Raw genomic sequence first — 13883 nt, 5'->3', positions numbered from 1 at the left:
GATGGAGTCACCCACACCCCTTCTGGAAGAACACCTGCTCCCCTCACCTCTCCGTGTCCTTGCTGAACTGTCCCTTCCCCACGTCGTTGACTGCACAAAGGCGGAATTGGTAGGAGCGCGCAGGCACCAAGCCCTTGACCATCACCGAGGTAGCCTCAGGGTCCACACTGGCCAGGAGCACGGTCCAGGGCGCATCTACGAGGACAGAGGGTGGAGGCAGAGGTGGGCATCCCCGGAGGCCACGCTCCTCACCCCCATTCCAGCAGGGGCCCAGCGCCGTTGGGGCCAGCAGAGGAGAGCCTCCCCCACTCGGTCCAGTAGCGGCTGGTCACATCGTTTTTCTGGGTCCCCCTGGCCCACTGTTCCGAGGGGGTTGGAGTGTCCTGGCGAAGGAAGCAAGGGCTCAGGGGAACTGAGAAGCACACGTCTTTTCTAGGTTTTATTTTTTTCCCCCTCAAATTGATAGGCTCCGGGGAAACTGTATTTAAAACACCATTTAAAGGAGGCCTGCTAATTTTGGAGTTCACAGCTTGGGGTCTCAGAGGATAAGAAGCAAAAAAGTTGCCACCACCTGGGAGGCTCTGGAGTGGCAGGCCCTGCGTCCCGCCCCTCACACGCCTGATCGTGTGCAACTGTTACAACGACCGGGGAGGCAAATGCCAACGCTCCTTTTGCAGAGAAGTGGGGGCTTCCAGAAGGTTTACTCCAAGGCACGGGACTGGGAAGCGGGGGGAGCCAGAGCTGGGGCCCTGGGCCGACTCCCTGAGTCTGCGCTCCCAGCTGGCCGGGGCGGGGAGGCTTACTGTTCTCTGACATCTCCAGCACATAGCGGAGCAGGGGGCTGTTGCCGTCAAAGGGCTTGGCCCACGTCAGGTTGATGGCCCGCCTCTCCGCGGTGCTGAGGGTCGCCACGGGGTGCTCGGGGGCGTGAGGCAGCTGCCTGGAGGAGAGAGATGTGGTGGGGCCACCTGTGAGGCCTGGAGTCAGGGGACACACAGGCGCCCAGAGCTCAGCCTGAACGGCACGATACCTCGTGCTCTGCCGTACGGCCAGCTACCTGGAGGCTCTTCCTCTCTGGGTTGGCGGCCCCCCTGTCCAAAGCCATACCCAGACTCCGCTGCTCTTGACAGAGGGCCTGAGCTGGCGGCAGGGGAAGGCCTTGGAGGAGGCTTGAGTATGTTCCCAGAGGGGAGTGGACCCAGGTCACATGTGGCCCGGGCATCCGCCAACATAAGCCTCCCGTTGCGGCCTAGGCCCCCCTTTGTGGGGGGGGGCTGCCCTTACCTGACACGCAGGTGGGCACTGCGAGAGTCATTGCCTCCAGCGGACAGCACCCGGCAGGTGTACGTGCCGATGTCCCCCGACCATGTCTGCGAGATGTGCAGGGAGCCGTTCTTGTCGAGTCGGATGCGGGGGTTGCTCTCGGTGCCCAGGGAGGCCCCATCCTTCTCCCAGACGTACCTAAGGGTAAGAAGCAGCAGTCGGTAAAGAGAGATCGGGAAGTAGGGGGGCTGCTGGGGCTCAGCCTGGGGCTGTCTGCAGGAGAGCTCCAAAGGCTGCAGGGCACTCCCCAGGAGATGCGGGCCCCCAGGGCCGGTCCTGGGCAGGAGCACGGTGGGGAGGGGAGCACCCACGCAGCCTGCAGCCCCCTGTTGCTGTCGCAGGGTGCTCTGTCCTGGAGGGGTTAGCCCACGAAGCCATTATACCTCCAGCTCAGGTCTCGGTCAGAGCCCTGTCTCCTTTGGCCAGAAGCCACTGCCAAGCAGCCAGCACGAAAGAGCCAGCAAAAGGTAATCTTCCGAAGAGGTTAAAAGATTACAGCTGGAAAAAGAATTAAAGTTTCCACACAGACTACATTTTGGAATTAGTTTTATGAGGGGAATCATTAGATCAATGCATCACTGTGACAAATTGACTTTAGTGTCCAAAAAAATCACTTTAGCTTCGGTCAGTCAGTACAAACGGGGACTTGAGAAATTACACATATGCCCATGTCTGACAATAAGAAATATCTCCTCTGGAATGATCCTGGAGGAAATACAACTATTACCGTCATCCCATGTAACGGGGGTTGCCAGCTCTAGGGGGCACGCCATGCTGATGCCCGCCCCCCTGGCAAGGTTGGCCAGGGCACTGGGAGCCAGGGCAGGAAGCAGGAGGGGGGCTGAGCGGCTTTGCACATGACCTGTCACTCACTCAGCTGGGGACTGTGTGGCCTGAGCCACGAGGTGTGAGAACTATCTGTGTTAGAGAATCTATGACTGCTAGGGAGGATGAGCCTGTAATATTTTTAAGTTAAAAAAAGAATCAGAAAATTGCAATTACAAATAGGAAAAAAAAAATGCAGAGCAAGAAAACTGAAAAGCTTTCCCATCATGGGTAACATGATGGGAAGGGAGCATCTCCCTTCCAGACTTTTCTCTCCTGCCCCAAGGGGCATGGTACCACAGTGCCGCTGTGTTCTGGATTCAGATTCCCTGGTCAAATGTTAAACTTGGCCACTTACCAGCTTTGTGATCCTGGGTATGTTTATTTAGCCTCCCTATGCCTTTGTTTCCTCATCTGTCCTGCGAGGAAAAATAATACCACCCACCTTCTAGGGCGGCTATAAGGATGGTGTGAGTTCATATAAAACGCTTCCGGTAGTAAGGGATCAATAGAAGTTAGTCATCATTATGTATTTCGACTCTCAGAGCACATGAAGGTAAACAACAGCTAGCTAGCTAGCCATCCGTCCTGATTTTAAAGCTGCTTTTCCCACCCAACAGAGTATCATAAACTCTTTATAATGTGACACTTCCACACCCTGGTTTTTATCGGCCGCACGCTGCGTCACATACAGTCACTCTGCAACTATTCCCGCCATGTTGGGCGGCCGGGGTAGCTCCTTGTTTTCTGATATTATAGTTAATGCTGTGAGGAACATCCTTGCAGCGTATTTTCATACATTCTAAATCATTGCCTCAAGGATAAATTCTCAGCAGTGAAATTGCTGAGTTAAATTTTAAGGCTTTTTATATACATTTACAAATTGTCAGAAGTAATCACCTTCAATTCATCTCCATAGCTAGGGAAGAATCATCCTTGCCAGCGCTGATGGTATGCGTAGAATTTTACTTAAAAGCAAACGGGGGCGCCTGGGTGGCTCAGATGGTTAAGTGTCTGCCTTCGGCTCAGGTCATGATCCCGGGGTCCTGGGATTGAGTCCCGCATCGGGCTCCCTGCTAGGCGGGGAGCCTGCTTCTCCCTCTGCCTCTGCCTCTGTCTCTCTCTCTCTCTCTCTCTCTCTCTCTCTGACTCTCATGAATAAATAAATAAAACATTAAAAAAAAAAAGCAAACGGAAGCGCAGAGAGTAATTCCTGCTTAAGAAACAGCCTAAGGCAAGCAGACATTCTTTGCCCCAGGATGTGGTGTTTTAGGAAGGGTGTATCACCACCTGTAAAGTATTTGCGCCCAAACAACTAAGGCTGAATCTAATCAGCCAGTTCCTTGAATCTAACTAGAAATTCAAGGGATAGAAGAACAAGTGTACTGCACCGTGAAAGAGGAGCTGGCCAAACCCAGAATGTGGGGTCTTCCAGAGTAGGGGTCAGCAAAGTGTGGCCCCCTGCCTGTTTGTGTAAATAAAGTTTTATTGGAACACAGACATGCAGACTTAGAAAGCTGTGACAAAAGCTATCTAGCCCTCAAAGCCTAAAATATTTACTCTCTGTCCCTTTATAAAAAAAAGTTAGCTGGACCTTTGTCCTGTAAAACCTGGTTTCTCCAACTAATTAACCGCATGAAAACAAAGCAGCAATGAAACCAAAAATAAGAAGGAGGGGGAGGGACTGTGTAGAACTAAGGAGACACCAACCAAATGCCACGTGTGGACCTTGTGTGGGCCCTGAGTTAAACCAACCAACCTTTAAAAAGACACCTCTCAAACAATCAGAGATGTTGTAATATGGTATTAGCAGACACCAAGGGATGGTTCATTGTGTTCCATGTGACAGGGACATGGTTATGTTTAAAGAAAAGTCCTTTTAATTAAGAAATGCACATTGACATATTTAAAGGTAAAATGACATGCTTGAGATTTGCTTTTAAAATATTGCAGTAAAAAAAAGTGTCTGTTTGTGGGGGGGCAGCGGGGAATATATAGGAGGAACCAGGTGAGCCAAAGGCTGACAATCACGGAGGCCAAGAGATGGGTACAAAACCAAAATACAAATGCAGTGATCTGAAGGGGCACCTGCACCCCAATGTTTATAGCAGCAATGTCCTCAGTAGCCAAACTGTGGAAAGAGCCCAGATGTCCAACGACAGATGAATGGATAAAGAAAATGTGGTGTATACATACACAATGGAATGTTACTCAGCCATCAAAAAATGAAGTCTTGCCATTTGCAACGATGTGTATGGAACTAGAGGGTATTATGCTAAGCAAAATAAGTCAGAGAAAGACAATTATCATATGATTTCACTCATACGTGGAACTTAAGAAATCAAACAGAGGATCATAGGGGAAGGGAAGGAAAAATAAAACAAGATGAAGTCAGAGAGGGAGACAAACCATAAGAGACTCTTAATCATAGGAAACACACTGAGGGTTGCTGGAGGGGAGGGACATGGGGGATGGGGTAACTGGGTGCATTAAGGAAAGCACGTGATGTAATGAGCACTGGGTGTTATATAAGACTGATGAATCACTGACCTCTACCTCTGAAACTAATAATACACTATATGTTAGTTCATTGAATTTAAATAAAAATTAAAAAAACGAGAGATGGGTATGTAAGGCTTGATGATCTGGGTCTCTCTACTCTGGGCTATGTTTGAAAATTTCCACGTAGAAAGTTATTAAAAAAAAAGAAAGAAACAACTCATGAGTCCATTTAATTCAGGGTAGAAATTTTCCAAAATCATCTGTAATTATATAGCTGGCTATTAAACAATTTTGATGAGCAATTTTCAGGCCTCCTTTCAACTTTAAATAATGTTAGATAGTCCTCAGGAAATCAAAGAAGTGCAAAACTATTTAGTTACAAGGACATTCATCATGATGTTTCTTTTTTTTTTTTTGAAGTAGGCTCCACGCCCAGCATGGAGTCCAACATGGGGCTTGAACCCATGACCCTGAGATCAAGACCCGAGCTGAGATCAAGAGTCAGATGCCCAAACGAGCCACCCAGGCAGCCTGTGATGTTTCTTAATATTAGCAAAAAATTGAGAAACCATCCAAATATCCAGCATCAGAGAATTGGTAACAGAAATTATGTTACATCCACACAATGGATGAGTGAATAATCATATAATTAAGTTTATACAAGAATATTTATTGACAGGGGAAGAGATCCACAATGGGTTCTTAAAGGAAAAAGCAGACAAAGAAACTGTGTTTCTAGTTTTATAAATGACACTCTAATATTATTATCTCTAATTGAGAGAAACAGATAAACCTACTTTTCTTCTCTCTTTCTCTCCCTTCCCATTTTTGGGGGCTTATCTATATTTTCAATATTTCCCTCTTAAAAAGGATATCTATTAGTTGTATAATAAAGAAAGCCAGTGGAAATATTGATTAGTGTTAAGTGGCCACAAGTGGATTGCTCAGAGTGTGTCCAGATCTGGGCTCAAATCCAAACAGAAGAGTTTCTCCTAAGGCAGTTCTGGAAGCTTTCTGGGCAGGCAACCTGCACCTGCTCAGGCCATGACCCCTGGACCTGGCTTGATTTTTGAGGATGGCACAGAGCACAGAATTAAGTGGCCATCACTTTAATCTGACTGGGTTGTTTGGGGCGCCTGGGTGGCTCAGTTGATTGGGCGACTGCCTTCGGCTCGGGTCATGGTCCTGGAGTCCCGGGATCGAGTCCCGCACCGGGCTCCCTGCTCAGCGGGGAGTCTGCTTCTCCCTCTGACCCTCTTCCCTCTCGTGCTCTCTCTCTCTCATTCTCTCTCTCTCAAATGGATAAATAAAATTAAAAAAAAATCTGACTGGGTTGTTTGTTGGGTCCCTTCTAGCCTGTCTGGTCAGGGAATCCCTGGTCTGTTCCCTAAAATTCCAAAAGAGTTCTCAAGTCCAAGGAAGGGGTGGGAGATATGCGGGTGGCTTTGGCCACGGACTGACAATTTTGGGGCCTGAGGGACCAATTCTGTTCTCTCTCCCCATCGAGTAAAGATTGCCCTAGATGGGGAGTGCCATTCTAAGGCGAGGACCCCTCAGTGAGCTGGAATAGGGTTTTCCCATCTGTGGGTCCCTAGGGGTCCTTGGGAGGTGGGTCTGGAGCTATATTGCAAGAGGTCCCTGAATCCCTTTGCTCATTAAGAATTGTCTAGAGAATGAATAAAACGTGCAAGTATTTTCCAAATGCTAGCTGGATAATATTTTAATAAATAAAACACCAACTTATTTTAAAGTGTTGCTGAATTAATATAGCTTTTTATTATTATGAAGTTTTTCAATTAATAGGTGCTAAAATTATAGCTACCACTTAGGTGTGGGTCTGCAACCCACAGCGATATTCTCTGGTGGTGGGGGAGTAGGCGGGGTTTTCTTGGAGAACATTTTTATAGTTGATATATTTTTTTTTACAAAATTTAATAATCCCAGGAATAAGCATATTCTATTTCTTGTGTTGACAGTATTTTAATGACATCTATGTGATTTCAAGGCTCCTGCTTGCATTTATGCTGGCACCACATGATGACTGTCCTGACGGGTCAATGTTTAATGTTCAAGGAGGTGTTTCTCAAACTGGGGGCCTGCAATGGATTCTCGGAGAATGGGTGTGGGTCTAAAAGTCTAGTTAGTCATCTTTATGCCAACCCTGGCTTCCCACGGGGGAACCCATTCGGTGTGGCAGCATAGACTGTCATGTGCCCAATGGCCACCAGATGGCGCCCCAGGCTACAGCTGCCTCCGGAGCAGTGGGGGCCCAGCCTCCCCAGTGGCATCAGCGCCCAGCCCCTTCCAGCCTCGAAGCCAGTTGCTCTGGCAGTGATATTGGCCATAAAACACAGAAGCAACATGGAGGGAATATTTGTTTCTAAGGAAGCAGTTGCATTTTTTTTTTTTTTTACTCAGCATCCCGGAGTTCAAGGGAGAGCCCCGAAGGGACAATTTTCTCCTGGTCTTAGTCCCCGAAGCCTTTCCTGGGGTGGGTCCAGGAGTCCGCAGCCCAAGCTTGGGAGGGGTTCTGGCTTTTACACCCTTCTTGGCTGCTTCTGACCTGTCCCCAGTGGCTTCCCCAGGGGGACCTGGTTCCCTTCAAGCCAAGCAGCTCACCAAGGTCCCAGCTCCCAGGGGTGGTGGTGGGGTGGCCCCATTTTGGGGCACTTTCCTCTCACACGTGTCTCCTGCCTTGGCCTATCTCTGCTCCCAAGCCTCTTTACTCAGACCCGTCTGCTGTCCACTTGGTGGGTAGAGGGTCTAGGATCTGGGTCGAAGATTGCGCTAGAGTGGGGTCCTATGTCACAGCAAGAGCACCTCAGAGTCTCCACATGTCACCAACCAAAATGCCTCTTTCTTCTCCCCCACTCCCTCCTGCATCCCTCCCTCCTCTGTTTTTCCATATCGATCCCCCCCCCCCAACTTGGCCCAAATAAGTTCAAGCTAGCTCAGCCCTGCACTAGCTTTACAGGTGGTCCCCCCAAGGCCGTGGCTTGGCCCCACAGTGACACTTACCTCCTTGGTGTCAACACTTGCCCAGCTATCCCTAAAGCTGCCCTCCCCTTTTGCCTCTGTGGGGCCACAGCAGAGGGAGTACCTGACGGTCACTCGGGGGTCGTGGGTCACTCCGCACACCATGGAGGCCTGGGTACCCTTGATGACACTCTGGTCCTGGGGAGGCTTGGTGATGCGGGTCCGGGCTGAAAGACAGCAGGGAAACAGGGTGGTGAGAAGGGGAGTAGATGCAGAGGAACAGGTGAGATGCAGGTGTGTGCAAAAGGCATCTTCAGGTGACCCAGGCCCGCGTGGCTGAATTCTATGGGCAGGTGAAGGCAGACCCAGCATGTGGATGGCTCTACCACGGCGGGTGACCCAGAATGCTAACAAGAACAATGTGCCTCTGTGGTACTCGCATTCTTGGAAGCCACGTTCAGAGTGGGGACTCATTTAATCTTACCCCAGAAACCCTTGGGAGGGATGAAGAAATGGAAATCAGAGGATGACCAGCACAAGAGTGGTCCAGCCAGGGTAAAAACAGGATCGTCTGATTCCCCGTCTGCTGCATCACATGCCAGCCCACCGGCGCTCAGCCTCCACGGGGGGCCCACGGGCGTGTCTATCTTGGGTGCGGAGCCCAAGTGGTGCAATCTAACGAAGCAAGGGGCTTGAGAAGTTTCCTGAAAGCTGGGCTCAGCACCCTAGCGTCCAGGGTCAAGTCTGGCTGGTAGCCTGTCAGCTGAAGTATTATCCACGGCTGCTTTTTTGATGAAAGAGACAAGTCAGTCGAGGAGTTGGGACCGAGGCTGTCTAGCCCTCAAAGCCAAAAATAGTTACTATTTGGGCCTCCACGTGGCACCGTCTGCAGAACCCTGGCCTTCCCGCGGCCCCGCTCCTCTGGATTCATTTGGCCCTGTCCTTCTTACAAGAGGCGCCCTGGTGAGACAGCTGTGCCGATGAGGAGGCGCTGGTGGTGAGAGCCTGTGCTCAGCACACACGCATGCACGGACGTGTGAAGTGTTCCCACTCTGCACACTCACCCCACACGACCAGGTCAGCCGAGGCTTCGTCGACCCCCCGAGAGTTGGTGGCCAAGCAGGTGTAGGTCCCGGCATCGGAGATGTGCGTGGGGCTGATGAGCAGGCTGCCCGACTCCAGCAGCGTGAAGCGAGGCAGCTGGACAGAGCCACTGGCCAGGACGCGCTCCCCTGAAGGCGACACGGGGTGCGCTCGGGGTGGGCTCAGGCTGCGGCGCGCAGCCCCCCGCTCTGCGAGACCTCGCGTCTCCCGTCCCCAGGCGGCTCTGGGCCGGCGCTCTCAGGAGGACCCCAGCTTTAGAAATGCCGGGAGGGCCAGGCCGGGGTCAGGGCTGAGACCCAGCTAGGCTTCTGACACGGGGACGGGCCCAAGGGCACGCGGTCACAGAGCCCAGGTCTCCTGGCGTCTCTCCCCCCACCGTGCCGTCTGCCCTTCACCGGAGAAGGCCAGGGACTGTCTCCTGATGCAGCCAGGCACGACTCTTGGAGACAGCTGGTCCCGGGCCGGGGGGTGGGGTGGGGAGGGGGCAGACAGCTCTGACAAGGTGGTGACGGGCATCCTGCCGCAGGATGCTTCTGGAGAGTCACCTTCAGGAGAGCAGAAGAAAGTGACAGAGCGGGGGTGGGAGGGACGGGGATGGGGGCGGGGGCAGCATTCCCTTTGCGGTGGGACCTGGGGAGGCCTGGTGCCTGGGGCTGTGGTGCGGGGATGTGCCCCGGGTAGGAGCCCCAGAGTGCAGGGTTTGGTCATTGTATCTATTTTATTCTATTTCTTTTTTTTTTTTTAAAGATTTTGTTTATTGGAGGGGGGCGCACAGAGGGAGAGGGAGAAGCAGGCTCCCCACTGAGCACACAGCTGGACCCAGGGCTGGATCCCAGGACCCTAAGATCATGACCTGAGCCGAAGGCAGATGCTTAATCGACTGAGCCACCCAGGCGCCCCGATCATATCTATTTTAAAGAAAATCCCACCTGTCTGTCTGTCCATGTGCAAGCCTGTGGGTGTGTCTATCCGCACACATGGCCAGGAATACCAAACTAGTGAGTGGGGCAGGTGAGGGTGCTTGTGTCCGTATGTGTGCCTGGCTGTGCTTACACTCATTCCACAAATACTCATCGAGCCACGACCATGTGCCAGACCCTGTCCTAGGCCCAGGCAGACAGCAGCGGACAAAGCTGAAACCCCTGACGTCAGGGGGCGGTCAGGCAGTAGGCAGCATGAATAGGCAGGTAATCTTGTGTTTTAGGAGGTGGAGAAGTAAAGCGGTGGGGGGAGGGGGACGGGTCGTGGGGAGGCCTGTGTACATGGGGAGAGCGGGGAAGGCGAGTTTCGGAAACAGGAGTGGAGAGGGCACATGGGATGGGACTGCTTCAGCTCTGCTGGTGCAAAGCCCTCTGGAGCCCTCTGTCGCCAGGGAGGACGGACGCCCCCTTCCCCCCCCCCACCGCCTGCAGTCACGGCCACCACCACAATATGATCAAGCAGCTGTCATTCATCGGACTTCCCTGCTCTGTGGGCACAGTGCAGGCTCCTCACGCGCATGCTCCTGTTTCGTCCTCATGCCAGCCCGGGGTATGTGTACTACGGTCCTCAGTTTACAGATGGGGACCCTAAGGCTCAGAGTGAGTAAATAATTCACCCGAGGTCCACAGGTGTCAGAAGATGCAGAGCTGGGCCTTGAGCCCGGCAGGGTGGCATACGGTGCCTCCCGTGGTGTGAGAGATGGATGCCCTCCTGGAGTGTGCAGTGCACGACCTCCACAACCGTACACAGGGAACCCGACCTGGCTGGCTCCAGAACGGAGCTCTGAGGAATGCCCTAGATGGTCACAGGGCCACACCCTCCAAAGGAGATCAGTCCCCTCTACCTTTCTGCCAAGTGATGGCCGGCCGGGGTGCCCCCGAAGTCTCGCAAGCCAGCACCACTGACATGCCATCGATCACTGTGCTGTCCAAGGGGCCTCTGGTGATGTTGGGGGCAATGCCTGCAAAAGGAGACAGTGGAGTCTCTTGGCTACACCCTGGAGGAGCCCCACAGCCAGAGGGCCAGGTCCTTGTCCTGCCCCTGTTACCCTGGCTGCTGTGGGTCCCACCACAGACAAGGACGGCAGGTGTCCTGATGGGGCCCCTGAGGGCTCCCTGTACCACCTGCCCTGTGGGAGGACCCAGGCTACACTCCTCCCCCAGCCTTGGTTCTTAGGCCTCCGTTTAGGGGAAACCGAGGACCCTGAGGGAAGCTCCCACCCTCCATGACAAGGTAAATGGGATCCGTCCTTCACCAAACATGACGTCGAGGCGTCAAGGCTCCAGGTTCTTAAGAGAAAAAGTGGCTATGGCCAAGAGAAGAACACGACCCACTCTGCACAAGCCTTGACCCTGGAGAGCCCACGGCCTGGCTAAGCTGTGGTTCTTCAAGGCTAAGTGCAGCCTTCTTGCTCTGGGCTTGCCTTCCCTAGCCCAGCCCTCAGGGAACCGTCCGGTCAGACGGGCATGGGGGCGGAGCTTAGGGAGGGACCAGCACCAGCTTCCCCGGCACTCATCAGAAGCAAGAAGCAAGATGGCAGCCCTTCTGCCCTGACTCTCGCCCTCTGCTCCGTGGCTGCCCTGTATGGGGACCTCTGTGGGTCTGGGTGATGAGCCTGGAGGGGCTCAAGGAGGCCCATGACCATATGTCCCGCCTTTGGCGGCTGAGACAGGGAGCCCAGCATCGCTCTGCACGCACCCAGAGCCTGGCTGTCTATGGTGTGACCACTCACAGAGCATTTCGAGCTCATGCAACTCCATGAAGAGGGCAGAAGAACTATTACATAACCACAAAAAGAGACTCCAAGAGGGCAAAAAGTCTGAAGTGGGGACTGAGATTCAAGTTCTGGCTCCCTTTGGAGAAGTAAGCAAGTCTTCTCCGCTGGGACGTTGGGACGGGGTGGCTTCAGCCCTGCCCAGGAAGCCAGGGACAGCTCGGATGACAGAGCGGGGCCTGGGGTCTCACAGCTGCTTCTCTCAAAGAGCCAGTGAGGTCGCCCTGGGCTCAGAGTTCTGGAGCGCCAGACCGGGGCTGTGAAAGCCGGGGACAGCCACCCCGGCTGCCCAGGGACGGACTTCTGGCATATCCTCTCCCTGCAAAATGCAGCATCTTTTCTCAAGAGGCTGCTGGTTTGGAGGAAAGCGGTGTCCTGGGTGGGAGGGACACAGGGGCAGGGCAGGGCCAGCTTACTGGTGACGGCCAGGTAGGTGGAGGTCTGCACCTCGCCAGCCGCGTTGCGGGCAAAGCACTGGAACATGCCGGTGTCGTCGGGGAGCAGCCCACTGATCTGCAGGCCCCCGTCACCACGCTGCCTGAAGCGGCTCAGCCTCTCCACCTCCACCACGGCCGCGTCCTTGTACCAGCTGATGGAGGGCGGTGGTACACCTGGGGGGACAGACGTGGGCCCACAGTCAGCCCACCTCCTGGCTCCCTCCCTCCCGCTTCTGAGCCTGGAAGTCGGTGAGGGGTGTGTGTGGGGGTCCCAGTGTGTCTTGGTTTCTAGAACCTTCTCAGAGGTGCCAGTTAATGGTCTTGGAAGAGGTGAAAGATATTCTCAGCATGGCATTTCTTAAGTTCTTTATAACAGCAGCGGTTCCAAGAAAATTTAGTTGGATTAGTTTAGCTTGGAAATGCTGGACAGGACACATTAATTTTTTTTTTAACTGACATTTAATTTAGCAGAGCTTGTGATATGTTCTGGGAAACTCCAACTGGGGGTTGGTTTCCCAAACTCACATGACCACAGAGTCCCGTGTCAAAGAGCATGCGGAAGGGGGTAGTGTTCCTCAGGCAGCCCTTGGGAGCCCCCTCCTACCTGGTCTGCAGAGGGCGGTGAATGGGGGCTCCCTGTCTCTCGGCCTTGCCCAAGTCATTCACCCCTGGCCCAGCATGGTCTTCCTGCAGGTACCCCCAACCTCCCCCCGCCCCGGGGCTCCACTCAAAGGCGACTTCCCCAGAGGAGCTCCCGCTCTCCATTCAAAAGAGCACCCCGTCGCTCCAAGCCCCCTAAGCCTGCTCGCTTCTCCCTTCTCCTTCACAGCCCTTCTCCATGCTGACATTCTAGGACACTGTATTTCACTATTCCACGGGGCACACTCTTCCACGTAACATCTCTGTGATCAGGACATGTCTTACTATTGAAAGCACAGTCTTTTTTCTTTCTTAGTGGCACATAAAATCATGGGGCATCTCACAACCCATTTTCGACGAAATGAAATAAGGTATCTTTGTTTATTCGTTCGTCTGCCTTCCTCTTAAGAATGTAAGTTTTGAGGTTGTCTGGGTGGCTTATTCGTTAAGCAGCTGCCTTCGGCTCAGGTCATGATCCCAGGGTCCTGGGATCGAGCCCTGTATCGGGCTCCCTGCTCAGTGCAGAGCCTGCTTCTCCCTCTCCCTCTGCTGCTCCCCCTACTTGTGCTCACTCTCTCTGTCAAATAAAATACAATAAAATGTTTTTTTTTTTTTTTTTTAAAAGAAGTAAGTTTTGTAACAGCAAGGATTTGGCTGTTTGGTTCGGTCTACACCTCCCTAGCCCGAAAGCAGTATCAGCGCATGGGTAAAGCCTCCAAAAAATGTTTGTTGGGTGAATGAATGGAGCTTTGCCTTCCCCTTGGGTGGTCTCAGAAGGGGAGTCCTTACTCACGCCCTACATGGACACTCTCCTCCTGCCTGAGCTACATTCTGCCCCTTTGCTCACAATCAGACCACGGGCCATGGTGCACGCTCTCTACCTCCCATGCGATCACCCCAGACTTCACCCTGGCTTCAGGCTGTCCTGTAGCTCAGCTGCGCCAGAAAGAGGAAGGCTGGGGGTGGGGAAAGAGGAAATTCTTCAGGAATTCTGACAAAGGGGGGTTAAGTAGAGAGAGTAGGGGAGGAAATGGAGCAAAATGACCCAGAAACCAGGCGGAGCTCATGAGACCCATCTCAGGCGAGATGTACCCAAGTTCTAGCAGTTCTGACATTACGGTAATTTGACATTGTCTACAACTCCCAAATTATGGGCAATTTCAGTCTGTCACCTATCCTGAAATTACGGTAATTTGGATTCATTTGTAACCCTCGAGTTATGGTAACGTGGGTTGATTTCCAGTCCTGAGATTATGGTAATTTGGCCTGTTTGTTTCCTGGGGTTTCTGCTCACTGCCAGACTGGCTCCCTGCTCAGTGATG

At 52.9% G+C, this 13883-nt stretch overlaps 1 protein-coding gene across 1 annotated transcript in view; it reads right to left on the bottom strand.

Moving 5' to 3' along the window:
* Positions 1-13883, bottom strand: part of SDK2 (sidekick cell adhesion molecule 2) — a 133413-nt gene that overhangs the window by 62606 nt on the left and 56924 nt on the right. Inside the window, exons 9-15 of the mRNA XM_028112733.2 lie at positions 11902-12096; positions 10556-10672; positions 8691-8858; positions 7751-7853; positions 1285-1461; positions 804-940; positions 48-195 (exon numbers count right to left, since the gene is read on the bottom strand). Coding sequence (XP_027968534.2) covers positions 48-195; positions 804-940; positions 1285-1461; positions 7751-7853; positions 8691-8858; positions 10556-10672; positions 11902-12096 — 1045 coding nt within the window. The remainder of the gene's footprint in view (positions 1-47; positions 196-803; positions 941-1284; positions 1462-7750; positions 7854-8690; positions 8859-10555; positions 10673-11901; positions 12097-13883) is intronic.

This window comes from Eumetopias jubatus, unplaced genomic scaffold (genome assembly GCF_037043125.1).
Source record: "Eumetopias jubatus isolate StellerSeaLion01/CBP00866 unplaced genomic scaffold, mEumJub1_p1.0 scaffold_10, whole genome shotgun sequence".
NCBI classification, from domain to species: Eukaryota; Metazoa; Chordata; class Mammalia; order Carnivora; family Otariidae; genus Eumetopias; species Eumetopias jubatus.
This window is presented reverse-complemented; position numbering and strand designations above follow the sequence as displayed.